The sequence below is a fragment of the Aulonocara stuartgranti genome (genome assembly GCF_965226115.1).
Source record: "Aulonocara stuartgranti genome assembly, chromosome: 8".
Lineage (NCBI taxonomy): Eukaryota > Metazoa > Chordata > Actinopteri > Cichliformes > Cichlidae > Aulonocara > Aulonocara stuartgranti.
Genome location: NC_138959.1, coordinates 14,641,970 through 14,658,613, shown reverse-complemented (window position 1 = coordinate 14,658,613; position 16,644 = coordinate 14,641,970). Strand labels below are relative to the sequence as shown.

The 16,644-nt window shown below is 40.1% G+C and overlaps 1 protein-coding gene across 5 annotated transcripts in view; it reads right to left on the bottom strand.

The window, feature by feature from the left end:
* plce1 (phospholipase C, epsilon 1) overlaps positions 1–16,644 on the bottom strand; it is a 64,307-nt gene that overhangs the window by 24,894 nt on the left and 22,769 nt on the right. For 3 of the 5 annotated variants that reach the window (XM_082543939.1, XM_082543935.1, XM_082543936.1), the window contains exons 3-8: positions 16,164–16,306; positions 4,853–5,007; positions 4,463–4,621; positions 563–708; positions 285–432; positions 65–175 (exon numbers count right to left, since the gene is read on the bottom strand). In XM_082543939.1, the coding sequence (XP_082400065.1) occupies positions 65–175; positions 285–432; positions 563–708; positions 4,463–4,621; positions 4,853–5,007; positions 16,164–16,306 (862 nt within the window). Of the gene's footprint in view, positions 1–64; positions 176–284; positions 433–562; positions 709–4,462; positions 4,622–4,852; positions 5,008–11,035; positions 11,359–16,163; positions 16,307–16,644 lie in introns of those variants that run through there. The other 2 variants (XM_082543938.1, XM_082543937.1) reach the window with 2 other exon arrangements.

Genomic DNA, 16,644 nt, shown 5'->3' with positions numbered 1-16,644 from the left:
TAATGTAGTGTCAGTTTTATCAGATCTGTGTATTTTTGCGAATGACTGCGGGTGTTTTCTGCACCTCTATCGAGTATTCCGTGTTATCAGGAGACGGTTTGAGGCTGATGATGCTTGCTGTGCCATCCAACGCTTCACTTAGCTCCTTTAGAAAAACCCCACAGAATGGCACAACCTACAGTGTATATGTGTAAGAGAAAAAAAAACCCAAAAATAAAAATTACAGTGCAGCCAAGGTCAGTGAGTTAGAGGATCAAATGTCATTGGGGTAAACATAGGCCCACCTTGCATCCTGGGATATTAAGAGCTCTGGTCACAACCTTCTTGTACTCAGAGGAGGACTCATGCTGAGCCATGGCATCCTTTAAACCTCTCATGGTCTCGATGTCTGACTGGTCCATAAACTGCCACATCTTCAGCACCTTACGAGATCTGAAGGGCGAAAAAAATGAAACAAAACAGAACACATTGATATTTTTGTGTGAGAACAGTGCAGATAATAAATTGCCTGTATATTCAGTAGGTGGGTGTATTTGAGTTGCGTCATTGTGTTTCTTAAAACCTGAGTCCAGCCAGGAACTCCATGACACCATTGTAGTTTCCCATGTTCCAACAGCATTTAGCGACATGGACCAGATATGAGAAAACTTCTCTTTTCTCCTCCATGGACCCTGCAGTCAGGACCAGCCACGTCACCCACGAACTCACCTGCGTGTTCAGAATTTCGCATTTCAGTATTGCCAACTGTTACAATCGTAATCAAGCACCAACAACAGCTGCACTTTATTGCGCTCTTATCTTACTTACAAAGTAAGCTGACACATAAACTGCAGAAAACCTCCCTAGTAACTCACAGCACCATCTTTGTCTGGTTATTCATCAGCTTTTCCCTTGGAGTGAATAACATTTTGGCTTTAAAGAAACATTAAGTTCCAACATTGAAAATACCCAATATGGGGCTGTTTTTTTATTATTATTATTATTGGTTTAAATGGTAAATGGTAAATGGTAAATGGCCTGTATTTATATAGCGCTTTACTAGTCCCTAAGGACCCCAAAGCGCTTTACATATCCAGTCATCCACCCATTCACACACACATTCACACACTGGTGATGGCAGCTACATTGTAGCCACAGCCACCCTGGGGCGCACTGACAGAGGCGAGGCTGCCGGACACTGGCGCCACCGGGCCCTCTGACCACCACCAGTAGGTTTAACTTGCACTTTATTGCCTTTTGAATGCATTACAAGCAGAAAGAGTTTGAAACATTTGCATTTTTAAAAATATGTATAAACCTCATAGGAAGTGGAAAATAAACAGGTTATTTTCTACTCTATTTTCTACTATATACAATTTGTCTGTAACTTATACGCCCCTAATGTTTTGGAATTATTATTGGAAAGGCTTGTAATGCCTCCATAGTTGGTGTGATTACAGCTGGAGACACATATTCCCACTGGCGTTGGGTAAAGGAGGGCATGTGGCATAAAACTCCACCAATTCAAATATATTAAAGGACCTGTTTTGGTGGCCCCTTGTAGCAGGGGAGCGGCCGGAAGTATATATTAGAAATGCTGTTACTGTACTAGCACAATATTTCTTAGTGGAATATCCATATAACAGGTGACATCATACTAAATCCCTGGATAACTTTTTAAGTGTGCTGGTGTGCTGTTACAAGGCTGGTATTAGGTATGATAAAACATGGGGGACACGGGACGACATCCAAAGGCACCTAAAATTCTTGAAAGTGTACGGTCATGTCTGCGCTCATGAATTCTGCTCTGGAAACTTGTGCCTAATGTGGCAATGTATGCACAGGACTGCACCAGCTAGCCTCACACTTTCACCCCGACACCTCTCCACACATGCACACACATAAAAAAGAATGAGATCGGATATCTATCAGCTGCGCTGCGTCTCTACACTGACTGACCTCAAGCACAAGCAAAAGACATGACGGCAACAGCAGATATGCATCAGGCTCGACCTCTCTGTATGAGCACAGGTACACAACACAGGAAAAGATCAGATTTCAATCTGGCCTGTTTTAACTATCTGGTGTCTTTTTCTCTTTGTATTAGCGCCCCGTGAATGCATTGGCACACAATAAAAACAAAAACGCACTCACACTGAAACTCTTTAATCCACTTGGAGGTGGTAAAAACATCCCCCTGACCCAGAGATCTATTACTGGGTTACGTAAGGATCAGTAAAGCCCACCAACATCTGACCTGACAGGGACTAAATAAAGTCACACACACACAGGAACTATTCTTCCTATTGTTTCCATTTCCATACTGCCTGATGAAAAACTGTTAAAATGTTCCAAAAATGTTTCTCATACACTCCCCATACCTGTCCATGAACTATAGCACAAACAAGCGCAGAAATCAGACACATGCATTATTAGATTTTCTTGTCTTTGACACTAAAATTAAAGCCCCCAGCCATAAGGTCATTGGCCCATTGGACACTTTATGTTCCCCAAACCAAACTGAACGAGCCTATCAAGGTTCATCTTCGGAAGACTTACTGCAATTAAATAAACAGCGCTTTTAATAAGCTGATTTTATTAGAGAGTCAGAAATTCCTCTGACATTTGTAATCACTGTCAGCCTGATCAGATACAGGGAATCAGTTACAGAAATTCCCTCCTGGGGCTTTCGAGGTTTACATGTTAACTTTTCAGTGGAGCATAAGCTCGTTCTGCAATCTACTGTATTTGGTTACCGAAAAACAACACTGCAGCCCTCCAGTCTCTTATCTGCTACTCCCCTGCTCTTTGCGTGCCACGCATGAAAATCTTGTATCATGCACTTTCAGCATTATGACATAATGCGAAGCCATGTCAGCATCGGGGTTTTAGTTACACTCACCATCTAAATCATTCTGTCCATCTGCAAAGTGGTTTTTTGCACTTCCACACATCAAGGGATCGCACTGAGTTGGCATCTTTTCAGGTATTCCAGATAGCAAAAGTGCGTATGCAGTGTTGTGCATGACGACAAGCAGGACAGGATGTGAGGATATATATGTACAAATGTACACAGAGCATATAATGGAACAGGAAAGCAGCAAAGGGTAAATATGAGATGATACAAGAATACAGCAACTTCCCATAGAAGCATGAAAAGGCAGTTTTGAAGAGCATTCTGATAGAATTGCAGACACACACTCACATCCAAATTTGGATCTGGCTATATGATCCCCCCCTCTTTGATCTTTGTCTGTGTGTCCACCTGTCTGTCCTGTTGTCTGTCTGTCACCATTTGTGCTTGTGGTATTAGTTCATCTGTGAGGGTCAGTTTCTCCTTGATACACGAATTACATAATGGAAAATAACAGAGAACCATTACAAACTCGAGCACACACTGGTCCCGTCAAAGCTAAACACTTTGGAGGCCCAAACTGCTCACAACTCCCTGCTTCCCAATGTTTTTCTCAATCCTGTTTAACTGATTAATGTTTCACTCCCACACATGCCTTAAAAATGAACTCTATCAAAAAAGTCTTGTCTTACAAGTGGGGAAATAAACTTCTTAATTAGTTACCATCTCAAAAACAGTGGATCCAGTCAGTGACATGAAACGTTTGTGAACTATTTATCAGGGAAAATAAAAATAATAGTCAGGTGAATTAACTAGTAATAATTTAACCTTGAAATATATTCCACAGTTCAAAAATGAAAGGTAAAACCCAACCTGACACAATTAAAGGCAGCTGAAGGAGAGATTCAGTGCTGTCAATATGACTCTCGTTCCACTGTGACCATATATGGCAACACTGCACATTTGGAAAACTGTCTTTCGTGCTTCTCCTCTGGCTGACTTAAATGAAAACCAGCTGATGCGAAGAGGCATGCGACCTAAACATGACATAATCATCTCCAATCAATCTCTCTAGCACTTTCTCTTTCGCAGCAGTGGATTTGTGCATTTTCAAAGTCATTCGCCATGAACGAGGCGAGGCTCGGGGGGTGTAACTTAAGCCGGTGAACATGGTCGTGAGTGAGTTGCGCTCATGATAGGTCCGTATAACTCGCACAGCAAATAAGAGAAAAATTGCCATTTAAATTTTTATGTTACTGCAAGAACTGCATTTCAATGCCACTTAATCATCAAAGGACAACTAACTTATTAACTGAAAAGTGCTCTCTTAAGATGAAAACTATCTCCATATGGTTCCTTTGGCACAACTTCATTAAATGTATCTGCGTGAGATGTGAGAGTCTCCTGAATGCACTACACATGTCTGTGTATATAAAAAGTCGCTCAAGGCTTTTAATTGTTAAGCTACATTTGTGCAGTGTCAGTGCTTCTACCCAGTCTGAAATCCTGCTGTAAACCCTGAGCTGCGGAGAACTAGACAGGCTGTGTAACATCCTTGTGTAACTACATTCACATGTGTGCTAAAAGATTCGTGGAGTGCAGACAAAGTAGACAGAAAGCCCCACCCACCTCGTTGAATCGCGCCACCAGTTCCTCCACGGCGTTACTTCGCTGAGTGGGCGTGGCGGGCGCTGACAGTGAAGCCTTGAGGTTTGGGTGGCGTTTAGTTTGACACTCTGGACTGCCCAGGTCTCGGGTGAGGAAATAGAGGTAGTCCAAAGGGAAGACCTGCAGACAGACAGCACGCTCTCAATCAATGGCTGGGATTGTTGTGTCATTACAGACACTACTTACCACCACCTACTATTCTCCTCATCCAACTTCTTTGCTAAACCTCCCCACAATAAAACACAGCTGTACAATTTCAAATAAAGTGTAAGGATCATATTGACAGCTGTAATTGCACGTTCCTGCCTCTGCTTTCCCCCTCATGTATATTTTATATAAATTCTCTTATACCTGCTGGTAAAGCTGCTGCTCTTGCTCTGTGAGGATGCAGGCGATCTCCTCGGGGAACTGAACAAGGTGGCGCAGCTCTGCCAGCTCCTTACTGATCCCGCTTACACTGGGAGGAAGAGTGCTGCTGCTGGTCATGCTGCTGGCCAGCTGACGCTCTGCGTGCACAGATAAAGACAAGAAAAGATTTAGTCAGGTTATACATCAGCATCTATGCTCAACAATTCTAAGTAAAAGGAAGCCGTCAGAAATGAGAGCAAAGCAGAGACCATGCATGCACGCACCAGTTAAAAGCAGGTATCACAGGAATGAGGGAGAGAGGAGGGATTAACAGTGAAACATTATCTTAACAGATACTTAACTTTCACTATAAAAGTTTAAAAGCCTTGTTTTTCTGGCTTTCTTGTGCATGCCCCAAGTCTTATGATCCATCACTGCCAGTAAACTATACACTCTCTATTCCTCCATCCACTGAGAGAAGCTCCACTTCACCCACGGGAAGTAAACACCACTGATCACCTGCCAGATCCTATGTTTGGATTTCAGTTAGGCCCATTAGTCTGTCTGTTTACACATATACGCACACACACACACAAAACCTGTCCTCATCTCTGCTAACAAAGGACTAATGGACAGTTCCTACAATGGCGCAGGAGCTACCAGGTAGACATTCTGTACATTGTTGGGATGGATGCCACATAAACAGAACTTTCTCACTGCAAGAGCTCAGTCAGGAAACACTTTGAGAAGTTTCACCTGTGTTCAGCTATAAAACAGTTATTTTAGTCATTGGGAAAACCTAACCTTCCCAAGCCTCCATACTCCTACAAGTGGAGACAAATATCTATAACATTCAGACAAAAGCAAGGAGATGTCACCAATATCTCTATGGTTAAGGATGTTGGGAGGAAGATGTTGGAGTGAAATGTCTGCCACAGAATCAGCTTCATGTGTTGAATTAATGGGAATTAGATTGCCGACAGTAAAACCTCGTGAAATCCAAGGAGACGTACTTGAAATAAAATGAACAGCAGGAGTTAGACAGACTCTCTGGTCATTGTCAACTGTCATACACAGAAACCTTCCAACCCCCTCCCACAGTCACACTGATACAACACCGCGGATGCATACAGAAGCAGACGCACACTTAAAGGTCGTCCTTGGTAACCCTTGAGATGTGCAACAGGTAGGCATGGCAACAGCAGCGGCTGCTCCACAGGAACAAAACTTGCTTATTTACACAGTTTGATTTGTGGATCCGGTCTCACAGCTTGTGTAATGAACTCACGGTGTGTGTGTGTGTGTGTGTGTGTGTGTGTGTGTGTGTGTGTGTGTATTTGTAGGATAAGAAGACGGACACACTAAGCATAGGAGACAAGGAGGAAGGAAGGGAAGCAGGAAGAAAGGATAAATAATTTAACCGATAAAATAAAAAGTAGGGAAGCAGGAAAATATCAGCTGAGGAGGAAAAAAAATACTTTGCATAAGAAATAAAACAGTACGATAGAGGAAACAGAGGGAAAAATTAACAAAGCAAATGAAAGAAGACAGATAGGAAGGAAGGAATCAGTAAAAATAGCTGGAAATTCTATAGTTTACATTGTAGAGCAAGTTGTAGCCATTTATCACAGTTAGAGAGACAGCAGAAACCACTAAATCCTTTAAATGTCCTACGGAGAGACAGAACTGCAAGTTACAGGTCTGAGCACATTTTTCAACGACACTTGTGCATTTAATGAATCACAATAGAAATAATTTGACAGGTGAAAAAGAGAAATGTGGCTTGAAGAGTCTGCTTACATAGATAGATTACGTAGAATAAATATTATCCCATTTTTAACATGCCATTTCACACAAATGCTGTGAAACAAAACCATTTTAACTTGCATAAAAAGATCAGAAACTGAAAAGGCTGAATCGAATAACATAAAGTCGATGCTCTTCTTGTTGCCTTGTACAGATGCGCTAAAATACAGATACTTGTATAAGCTCCATCAGAATGAACTAACTGTAAACATCAGTTCCATTAGGTGACTTTAAAACAGTTAATTTGTGTTAAATAATTAAAATGACAGTGATAGTTTTTCTCATATAGATGATCAATCTCCACAATTCTACCCCAGAAGTGTTATTGCAAGCAAGCCTTGTGAAGTGGAAATTGAGACACCTCCTCAAATTAGCTATATGAATTTCATGACCATGCAGTGTTCTCAATCATTCATTTATTCATCCCTTTAAACAAGACAACACACAGATGGACGAAGCTGTCAGCCAAGGGAGTGAAGGGAAAACAAAAAAGGTCTTAAGAGATTCTGCAGAAATAATGAAATGCAAATGTGCATTAAAATAAAAAGAAACATCCAAACCGTAAAGAGGTGACAATCTATGTTTTCTGTCAAAGTAAATGGTAACATTTAATTAGCTTGCTTCGGGCACGCTATCTTTGAATTCTTCAGGCCAAGCTGCACACATACTGTACTATGTCAACAGTGACAAAAAAATAAACAACCGCACGGAGCACTTACTCAATGGAAGAAGGCTGTGGATTAGATTGGACTGAGGAAAATAGGGCGCTTACAAATTACACATCGTAATCGTTCGTTTGAGCAACACTGACGGGTAAAACTGAACATGCATCAAGAGATCGAAAGAGCACGAACACGGACTAAATGACCATGATGTCCCTGTGCATTTTATGCATGAGCTTCCTCATCTATAATGCATGCGGAATATAAATATGTGTGAGTGTGTGTGTTTGCATTCTAAATACAGCTGTGGATCAAGTGCATGGTCTGAACATCCTTTTTATGGTTAAACCTCTGTTTTAACAAACAGCATGCCACTGAGAGCTGGGAAATGACAATGTTTAAAGTGCAGATTTTCCTTCTTGTGTTTATTTTCTCGATATATTCATTCTAGATTTGTCTTCTGTTTTAAGGTATCAGGTTTATCTCACTTGTTTTATTTACATTTTGATTTTGATTCACATTTCCGTACTGTGAAATAATCTTGTTCTTGTCTGTCCCATAACGTGAACAGCACCTCAATCAGCTGTGGCCCTTTTAAAACATGCTCTATAAATATTGGACTTGAGTTTGTTTTAGATAGATCAATAAGTCAGTTTTATTACACTTTTAAATTTAAAATGAACACTTTAAACTTTAGTTACTTTTGCCACATTATTGAATTATTTCAGTTGTGATCATCACTTCAGCAGTCTTATCAACCAGCACTGATTGATTACATGCAGTGAGCATATGCTTTGAGAGCTTCACCCTAATGCAAACTGAAGCAACGCGAGGAAACTTTTGTCCAAATGATCAATCAACATGAAACGAAACGGGAGAAGCATTTCTTGAGTGAATCACATTTATTTATACTAACCAAACAAGATGAACCTTGAACATGATTGTTGACTTGCCAGCCATGTGCATGCACACACACTGCATGTACTGTTCTCAGAAGTACGTTTAGAGCTGATGACAACGTCTCCATGTGCCCTACATACTTGAGCAAGCAGGTGCAGCACAAACAGCTTCGGTCTAAGGTCTAAGGCGGTTTGTGTTGCACAAACGTGTCCTATAAATATATCACCAATATCTTGTGAAACATGCTATTTTTTAAGTACTGTGTTAAAGTCTTGAGTTGCCCCTCTTTTAAAAATAAATAAATATCTTGCTTCTCAAGATCCAGACTTTGTTTGTTTGTTTTTAATGGTCTTGATTAATAATTCTCCTGACTGTCTGAAGGTCTTTTAAAGTTTTTGCGATTTTTACTACAGTACAGCACTTGCCCCTGATCATTTTTATAGAATTTTTTTTGTTTATTTCTTATTGTTTGTTAAGCCAAAGTACTTAAAGAACCAACTTTAAGTAGTTTCCTTAAGCATTTGCACCATGAGGTTAAAACGTGTCATAGCTTAGCAAGGTCTGCAGTGTGTCCTTAAAAATATTTGCGGAAACTGGAAAAGCAGAGGACAAAAGAAGCAGCAGGCATGAGAAAAAACATACAAAAACAGCATCAACAGCAGCTGAACAGTATCTGAAAGTCATGTCCAAAGCCACATCAGAATGAAAGAGTGGCTGTCGAGAAGCCATTCTTAAGGAAGAGAACCTGGGAGAAAAGGTCAAAGTATGCCATATTATACAAGAACTGGACTAAAAATCACTTCCAACAGTCCTGATGGTGTAATGAATTCAAATATGAAATGTTTGTTCAAATAGCCAAACAGTAATTGTCAGTGAGTGTCTACAACCATCTGTAAAACATGGAGGAACAGCTACTGGTTCAATTTTGAAAATTGAAATATCAAATTAGAAAGGAAAAAGAAAAACAGTCCGATTTCGATCCACCATTCAATACTATGTAGAAAGCATCTGAATTGACTATAATCCCAAACAAAATGGCAATGCAATGAAAGCATATACGGATTCAGTAAAAACAAAAACACAAACACAGTGGAACATTATTAGTCATGGATTGGCCTCCCCGGAGTTCATACCTCAACATTATCGAAGCATTGTGGGATCATCTTGGCAGAGAACGGATCAAAAGGCAGCCAACATCCAAAGAAGAGCTTTGAATGTCCTTCAAGAATCCTGGAGAATTATTCCTGAAGACTACTTATAGAAATTAAACGAACTTTGCCTCAGAGAGTTCAGGCTGTGTTGAAGAATAAAGGTGCTCGTGCCAAATATTGACGTTCAAGCTCGTTAGAACTGTACAACTGTATTACCATGTTTGTTTGCACAAGTTTAAATAAACCGTTGGTCCAATTGCCCATCTCTTGGCAAAACATAAAGAAATGCAGAGTAGCTCTTTTCACTTTTTGCACAGTGCTCTATCTGCGAGAAATTTTAAACTCATGGTCTTTGGCTCAATTAATGGCTTACCAGACCTTCAGTCCATTGTATGACCCGAGATATTCCCCTGCGTTTGCATATACACAGTCACACTAGAAAATCAACAAGCAGTAGTACACACCAGTAGAGCACAAACTAACACTTGCACAGCAGCAAACATAAACACTCAAGAATAAACAGTGCACGTACTTGGAATTCACAACTGCAGTAACATTCACAGACACGCAGCAGCAGCAGCAGCGAACACTGATCTGTCTGACTGCTGGCTTATCAGGGAGTATACCACTGGGTTCAGATATTAACTCGCTTACACACAAAGAACGAGCTGCAGATGTAAGTGTAACATTCAGTGAGGACTAGGAAAAAAAACAAAAACAAAGGTAAAGTTCAAGCTAATCAAGCAAACAGTTCCATAAAGTTACTGTCTTAACTGTTGCTGCTTATTAAAACTGTCATCCATATAGGAGGTAATTGAGTTACATTGTCATGTGAATGAGGTCCATTTTTTTTAAACACTGAGAAGCATCACAACTGAGAAAAACAAACCTCTGACTTAGTTATAAAGATATAAGAAGTGTTTACTTTAAGGATCAATTCAATGTGAAGTAACCCAGATTTCTGCAGCTTCTCATATGTCAAAACGCAAAATACTTTCTCAAAGACAGTCTTCAAAAAGTTTGCGTCATCGTCAAATGTTTAAATAACAAAATGACTTTTTAAAAATTTGAAATCAGCGTTTTCTACTGCCCCCTGCCTCAATTTTGTTACAATAAGCAACAACAGTTGATCATCATCACACTTTAAATTTAAGTCTTAAGTCTTCTTATACAAGATTTGTGTTTAGTGACATACACATTCACTTTATCAGTAAACAACTTAAAATGACATATATAAATGAAGACATCTCTTTGAACAGCTTTGAACCTCACACAATAAAACCACAAGACCGTTGCATTGCTGAAAGTGTATGTCTGCATTCTGCACCAATTAGAAAGCAAGAACAGAAGTAGTAATACCAGCCACAGAGTCTATGAGACTCTCCAGGTTTTAAAATGACTAATAATGAAACTTAAATAACTAAGTAACGTAATAAAGAAACACGTCCGTTGGTGACATGTTGTCAGCCACGATATAATACAATGAAGCATGAAAAGTCAGCGGTAAATCACCACGTTCTCTCTGTCAACAACTGAAAGAAGACGGAGGACACAAAGCACATGCAAAACTGCATTTTCACTGTGCTCCACTGAGTCACTGAAACCAGCAGAAAGCCACAATTTCATTTCTTAACTGTGTGAAGACACTGCTCTGCACTGAAACTCACATTTCCACTACTCACTGATCATCTTGAAGTCCATTCTGTGAGAGTGCTTCACGGTTGCTAGCTACAGCTGGCCACGCTGCCTCCCACACTGACAGCTCAGTGCCGGGCTGACCGAGGTACACTCGTCCACATTTGAGCCGCCAGTCCCGTCTCTCCTGCAGCTGCCTGTGTGCTCTCTCTCTCTCTCTCTCTCACTCTCTCTCTCACTTTCTCTCTCACCTACTCCATTTCTAACTTGACCTCTCTCTAACTAACGCTTTATCTTTCTCTTCCTCTCAACTTTCTTTCAGTCACTCAGCTTCACTGCGTGTCCTCATCACCAAAGCGGTCTTTCTTCGATGTCTCCTGACTACATGCACTTCTCTTTTCCTCTCACTCTCTCGCTTGCGCTCTCTCTTATTACACACAATTTCTGTTTCTCTGTGTCTCCCACCCCCTCTTCAACGACACTATACATAGTTCTCAGCCATGCGCTACAGTCAGACCCAGCATACTATCCCACTACTCTGTCATAAATCACACACATATATAGATCATTAAAAACTTTGGAAATCTACACAGCTGTGCTCCCTTTTATGTCCTTTACAACTTTATTACGTGAAATTACTTCACTTTTGTTGCATTAATCATCAGGTATAAAAGAAATAAATAGCCAATTTACCCCCAGTCCCAAAAACGAAGCAGTATTTTTAAGCTTTACTAGTGAAAAAACGTAATGACTGTGCGTGTATCATGTCACAATAGGAATGTCAATGTATATTTAGTTGAAATGGGCATACGAACAATACGTGTTTTTGTAATCCCTGAGAGTTTCCTTTTGATTCGCCACCACATCTGCTGTCAATGGGTCTTAAAAGCAACACAATGTACAATGACAACAGAGTGGAAGAAAGAAAATGAAAGAAATAAGGAGAAAGAAACACCAACATTGAGCTAGAAGGATGGCAGCCTGTAAACTAAAGCCACTTACTTCCTTCTGAGCAGTACAATGCAGGAAATGATCTCAAGAAAATCACTTTAAACAACCCCCACTTAGAGTTGACATAAATATGGCTAAATCCCACTGGTCTTCAGTTGAGGGGTTTTTTTTTAGTCTGGATGCTTTAAGAGGAAAAAGGCCCGCAGACGTAAACATTTAGTGCCAGGATTACACATACACTATTTGAAGAGTTACACCTCCTTCACAGTCCTGAAGGATCGCACATTTGAGGGCCCCGAAAAGCGCTATATAAATGCAATCCATCATTATTATTATTATTATTTAAGCAGAGAGTGTGTATATGTAAGGAATATATTTTGTTTTGACTCTACTTACACAACCTGCTAGCATTAAGAGGAGGAATAAATACATCAGTCTTCACCAGACTACTGATTTAACACAGCCATGCTAATGTGTAAACGTATTCAAATATTATATCTAAATCTAGAAGCTGCAAAAGACAAGTATATACTTGAAGCCCACTAATAAAGCAACACATAATAATAAAGGTTAATGACAGAACTTTTATCGCTGCAAACCCAAGCTGTGAGCATCAATCGAGCGTTAAATAATAAGATAATTTGGCACAAGCCTGTTTTCTGGAATTACAAATCTTGTGTTAGCCGGCTGACTCGCTAAGGCAACACTTCAGTCGAGCCCGTGGAGAAGCATTCTTAAACAATGCAGGAAAAAAAGAAAACGGGGCTAAAGTGAGGCTGGAGTTGTGTAAGCGAGTTATCTGCTGAATCAGGATGTGAGAATGAAACTGACTCATCTGCGAGCGCGGGTTTGGTGAAGAAAAGCACCTTGCAATTGGTAGCTCAGTGGTTTTCAAATACTCTTGTCAATTGTTGTTTTATTTTGTCATTTTTTAAAGCAATTGCACTCGCAACATGCAATCTATGCATGAATGCCTAATCAAAGTCAAAGCTCTTGTTCAATTATTAGCATTTTACACCTGCTTTTGAAGCGGAATGAGAAATTCTCATTAAATTTCTGCCTTTCTACCTCACTTAAATCTCTCCATAGACTCCAGAGTTGCACATCCTACATTTGTTGTAATCTGAAGCAGACCTAAAATGGTACACAAATAAAGTAACATTTTAGCTCGTAGTGCAGGTTAGCTCCAGAATGTTGTGAGATCCTTTGCAGAACACGCAAAGATTTAAAATATCTTTGCATGTTCTGTATGCAAACAAACAAACAAACAAGCACAATGTATACAGAAGCACATAATCACATATGTGCATTTTCATATATCAAACATGAACAACGCTTGGCATCAGCTGATCCGGCGTCAAGCTTCACATGTTTCATAAAGACGAGCGCCATGAAAGATAACTGCAACCCTAACTACCAGCATTCTCCACAGTGTGGTGCGCGCTCTCCATTGGTCTGCATTCCTCTTTACCTGCATGTTAGCAGCATAAACCATCCTGTCCTTACCCTTTTGCTTCCAAATGCCAGTATTTGTGTTCATAGGTGTCACATGTTTCCCCTCACCACAACATGACTGTCACGCTGGCTCAAACACATGCCAACATGAGTTGCATTTATCATTTTCAAAATGGTTCTCCCACTCTGCCTCTAGAACCAAATGTTGATGCAACAGAAAAATATAACGCATTTATACAAATATATGTATGAGGAACGAGAAAAACCCTTTCATTTCTTTAGAGCGACAGGGCAGTAAAGAACAAATGCAGGCCATTTAGAGCGTTTGTAGCAGAGACGCAGAACAAGTTTCAAAATAAATAATCTGTATTGATCCTATCCAATCCTAAAATTGTCATGTGCATATAGTCTGAATACACTAGGAACAGCAAACTTCTCATAATCTCTGTCTTTATATCATCAAGTATGAGAGCCATACTCTAAATATAAATATATACAGTGGACACACAATGTGCACAAGAAATGAATTAAGGAAATAATCTGGTAATAAATCTGTAAATATGTCTGCATATGTACTATTTACTTTACTAGTTACTTTAACAGCTACATAACTTTGATTGTAAAGCTTTGAAAAAACATAAAGACCAGAATCAGGTTAGAGCACTGAAGAGAGGAACAATACCAAAAATGGTAAGAAAGCAATAACAACACCAACACTATCCAAGTTTGAAACTTAATGCAGAGCTTGCCCAAACTCGGGATAATAAAATGTCTTTTATGACATCAGATAATCACTTTAGCCTTCACGTCTTTAAACCTGTGCCCTGACAAAATGTCAGCTGGGGGAGTCAATGCCTTACCCAAGGCCAATTTTACAGTAATAAAGACCACTTCTGACTTTTCAATTCAGCACTCCTTACTTCTAGGCTCGTAAGTGCTTCAGAGCTTTTAAAAGAGGAAAACTACAGCATGTGTTTGTTACAGGGATATCATAGTCTCTGAACTAAAAATAAACTAAATATAAAATCATTCAAATTAGATTCAATAAATATATTACATCACAATAGCAACACATGCCTATTTAAAAGCACAATAACATGGCTATGGGTAACTAACTTTGTTGCTTGATAACAAATTCTACAAGTTTTGACGGGCGGGGTTCATGCTATGCATGAGCAAGACTTCTAAGCTGCTATGTGTGCGCGCGTGTCTGGCTCAATTCTGTTTCCTGTAACACCCATTAGAACAGAACAGTGTGTCACGTTAAAGATATGCACTGTGTAAGCGTGCGTCTGTGTGCGATTGTGTGTTGCCTCAAAAAAGCTGGCCTGACAAAAACAAATGCTTTATAATTATTAACACGACCGAGAGCAAATCAAAAAGAAAGAAACAGAAAAATGTGTTTGCATACTTGTGTGTGTGTGTCTCCTTGATCCTGTCAGAGACAGCCTGTCCGCTGTCTCACTGCCAGTGGAAATTAATGACAGTATTGGCTTACATTTAAGTCATACGTAACATCTCTACAGAGAAGGTAGACAGACAGCTGAACAACGGACCGACAACCTGACTGGTTGGACAATGAAGTCATGTGGAGACTGAGGAAAAAGGGCAGTGAGAGTGAGAAAAAGAGGTGAAACGCAATATGCATGATAGAATTTAGCTTATTGTCTTATCTTCTCACAACTGACATTTTAATTTACTCCTCAAAGCATTTAAGTGGCAGAGCTTGATGATCCTCTGCTGCATAAAAAGCTGGAATGTAAGTCTATCATGCTGTGATTCCGAAGCTTTTCTGGGGAGCGGCGCAAGCATGTTTGAAGTGCATATCGCCTCTTTTCAGATAACCTGATGTGTGTGTAATGAGTGTTGTGTAGACTCTGTGATGTCTGGAAGTTTTTCCTTCCTTCTTAAACCACTTGAGCACGAGTGTATCTAAATTAGAGAATAGAAGGGAAAGGGGGAGACGGTGAGGGCTATGTGAATGGAGAGAACACAGCAAGGCAAATAAAAGAGAATGGAAAGAGGGAAAGGCCAACCACTGGGATCAGCTACAGACCCCAACATACCCAGTTCACGCTGTGGATAAGGAATCATGTGGGAAAAGTGCAGAGAGGAGGAAAACGAGGGGAGCAATAGACCGCAGGGGAATAATGAGAATCCCAGAAGTTCCCGCTTCACTTGGGATCCAATTTGTGCACCTCTGTTTATTATCTTATGAGCAGAAATAAGAGCCAATTATCCTATAATGTTGAGACAGGTGTCAAATTAATGGAAATCTTAACAGAAAGTGTCTTAGTAAGGTGTTAGACCACCACATTCTGCCAGAACAGCTTCAGTGTGCACTGGAATAGATCCTCCAAGTCTCAGGAGTCTCTTCCAAAGGATGCTGCCTCATTCTGTGTTTTGATGATGGTGGACAGCGCTGTCAGTCCAAAATATTCCACAGTTCTTTGTTCGCATCGAGATGATGATTGCAAATAGGATAGCATTTAGGTCACTTCATACTTCTCAAACCTTTCTATGTCGTCTCATGTTCCGTGATGCGGGCATTATAGCAGAGAGCATGTTTCACTCAGAACAAGTAGAATAAGTGGGATCAAACCATGCCAGCAAAAATGTCCTCCACAGCATAATTTATTATTTTTTTTCCTTATAATGTGTCATCTGTCTGTGTATTTAAGATACACATACTCTATATCACATTATGTTATTTTCCCAAGATTACGTGCATGCAAACAACAGCATGAAGCCTACCTTTCAAGACAGCGTGGCTGTTGGGGCACTGGGGTAATGGGTAAAGGAGTGCCGTGCGAGCACCAAGCACGAGTGTGGCCTCTAGCAGTGCTCCAGTTAGCAGGGAACCCAACTTCGTCTTCTGGCTACAAGACCGATAAAACCTAGAAATAAAGTTTGTTTGCAACTTTAATCTAAATATCTCATGATATATCCAGTCTGTAATTTCCAGAGCATTCAGATGACATAACTGAAGGTAAAATATGTAGCATTTTGGGGATGCATGCAGCTGACAAGCAGCACCACTGTCTGTTAGCAAAACTCTTACTAGTTAATGGTTTGACCAATTAAGAACTGGAAAGTAATGGGATATTCTCTACAGCACAAGATTTTGCCCCCAATTATGTTCATACGTCTTGCATGCAGTATAATTTCACACCTAAATTCTCTTCATTTTGTAAATTGTATCATTTTGTGGACTCAGTCATTTCCCTTAGGACAA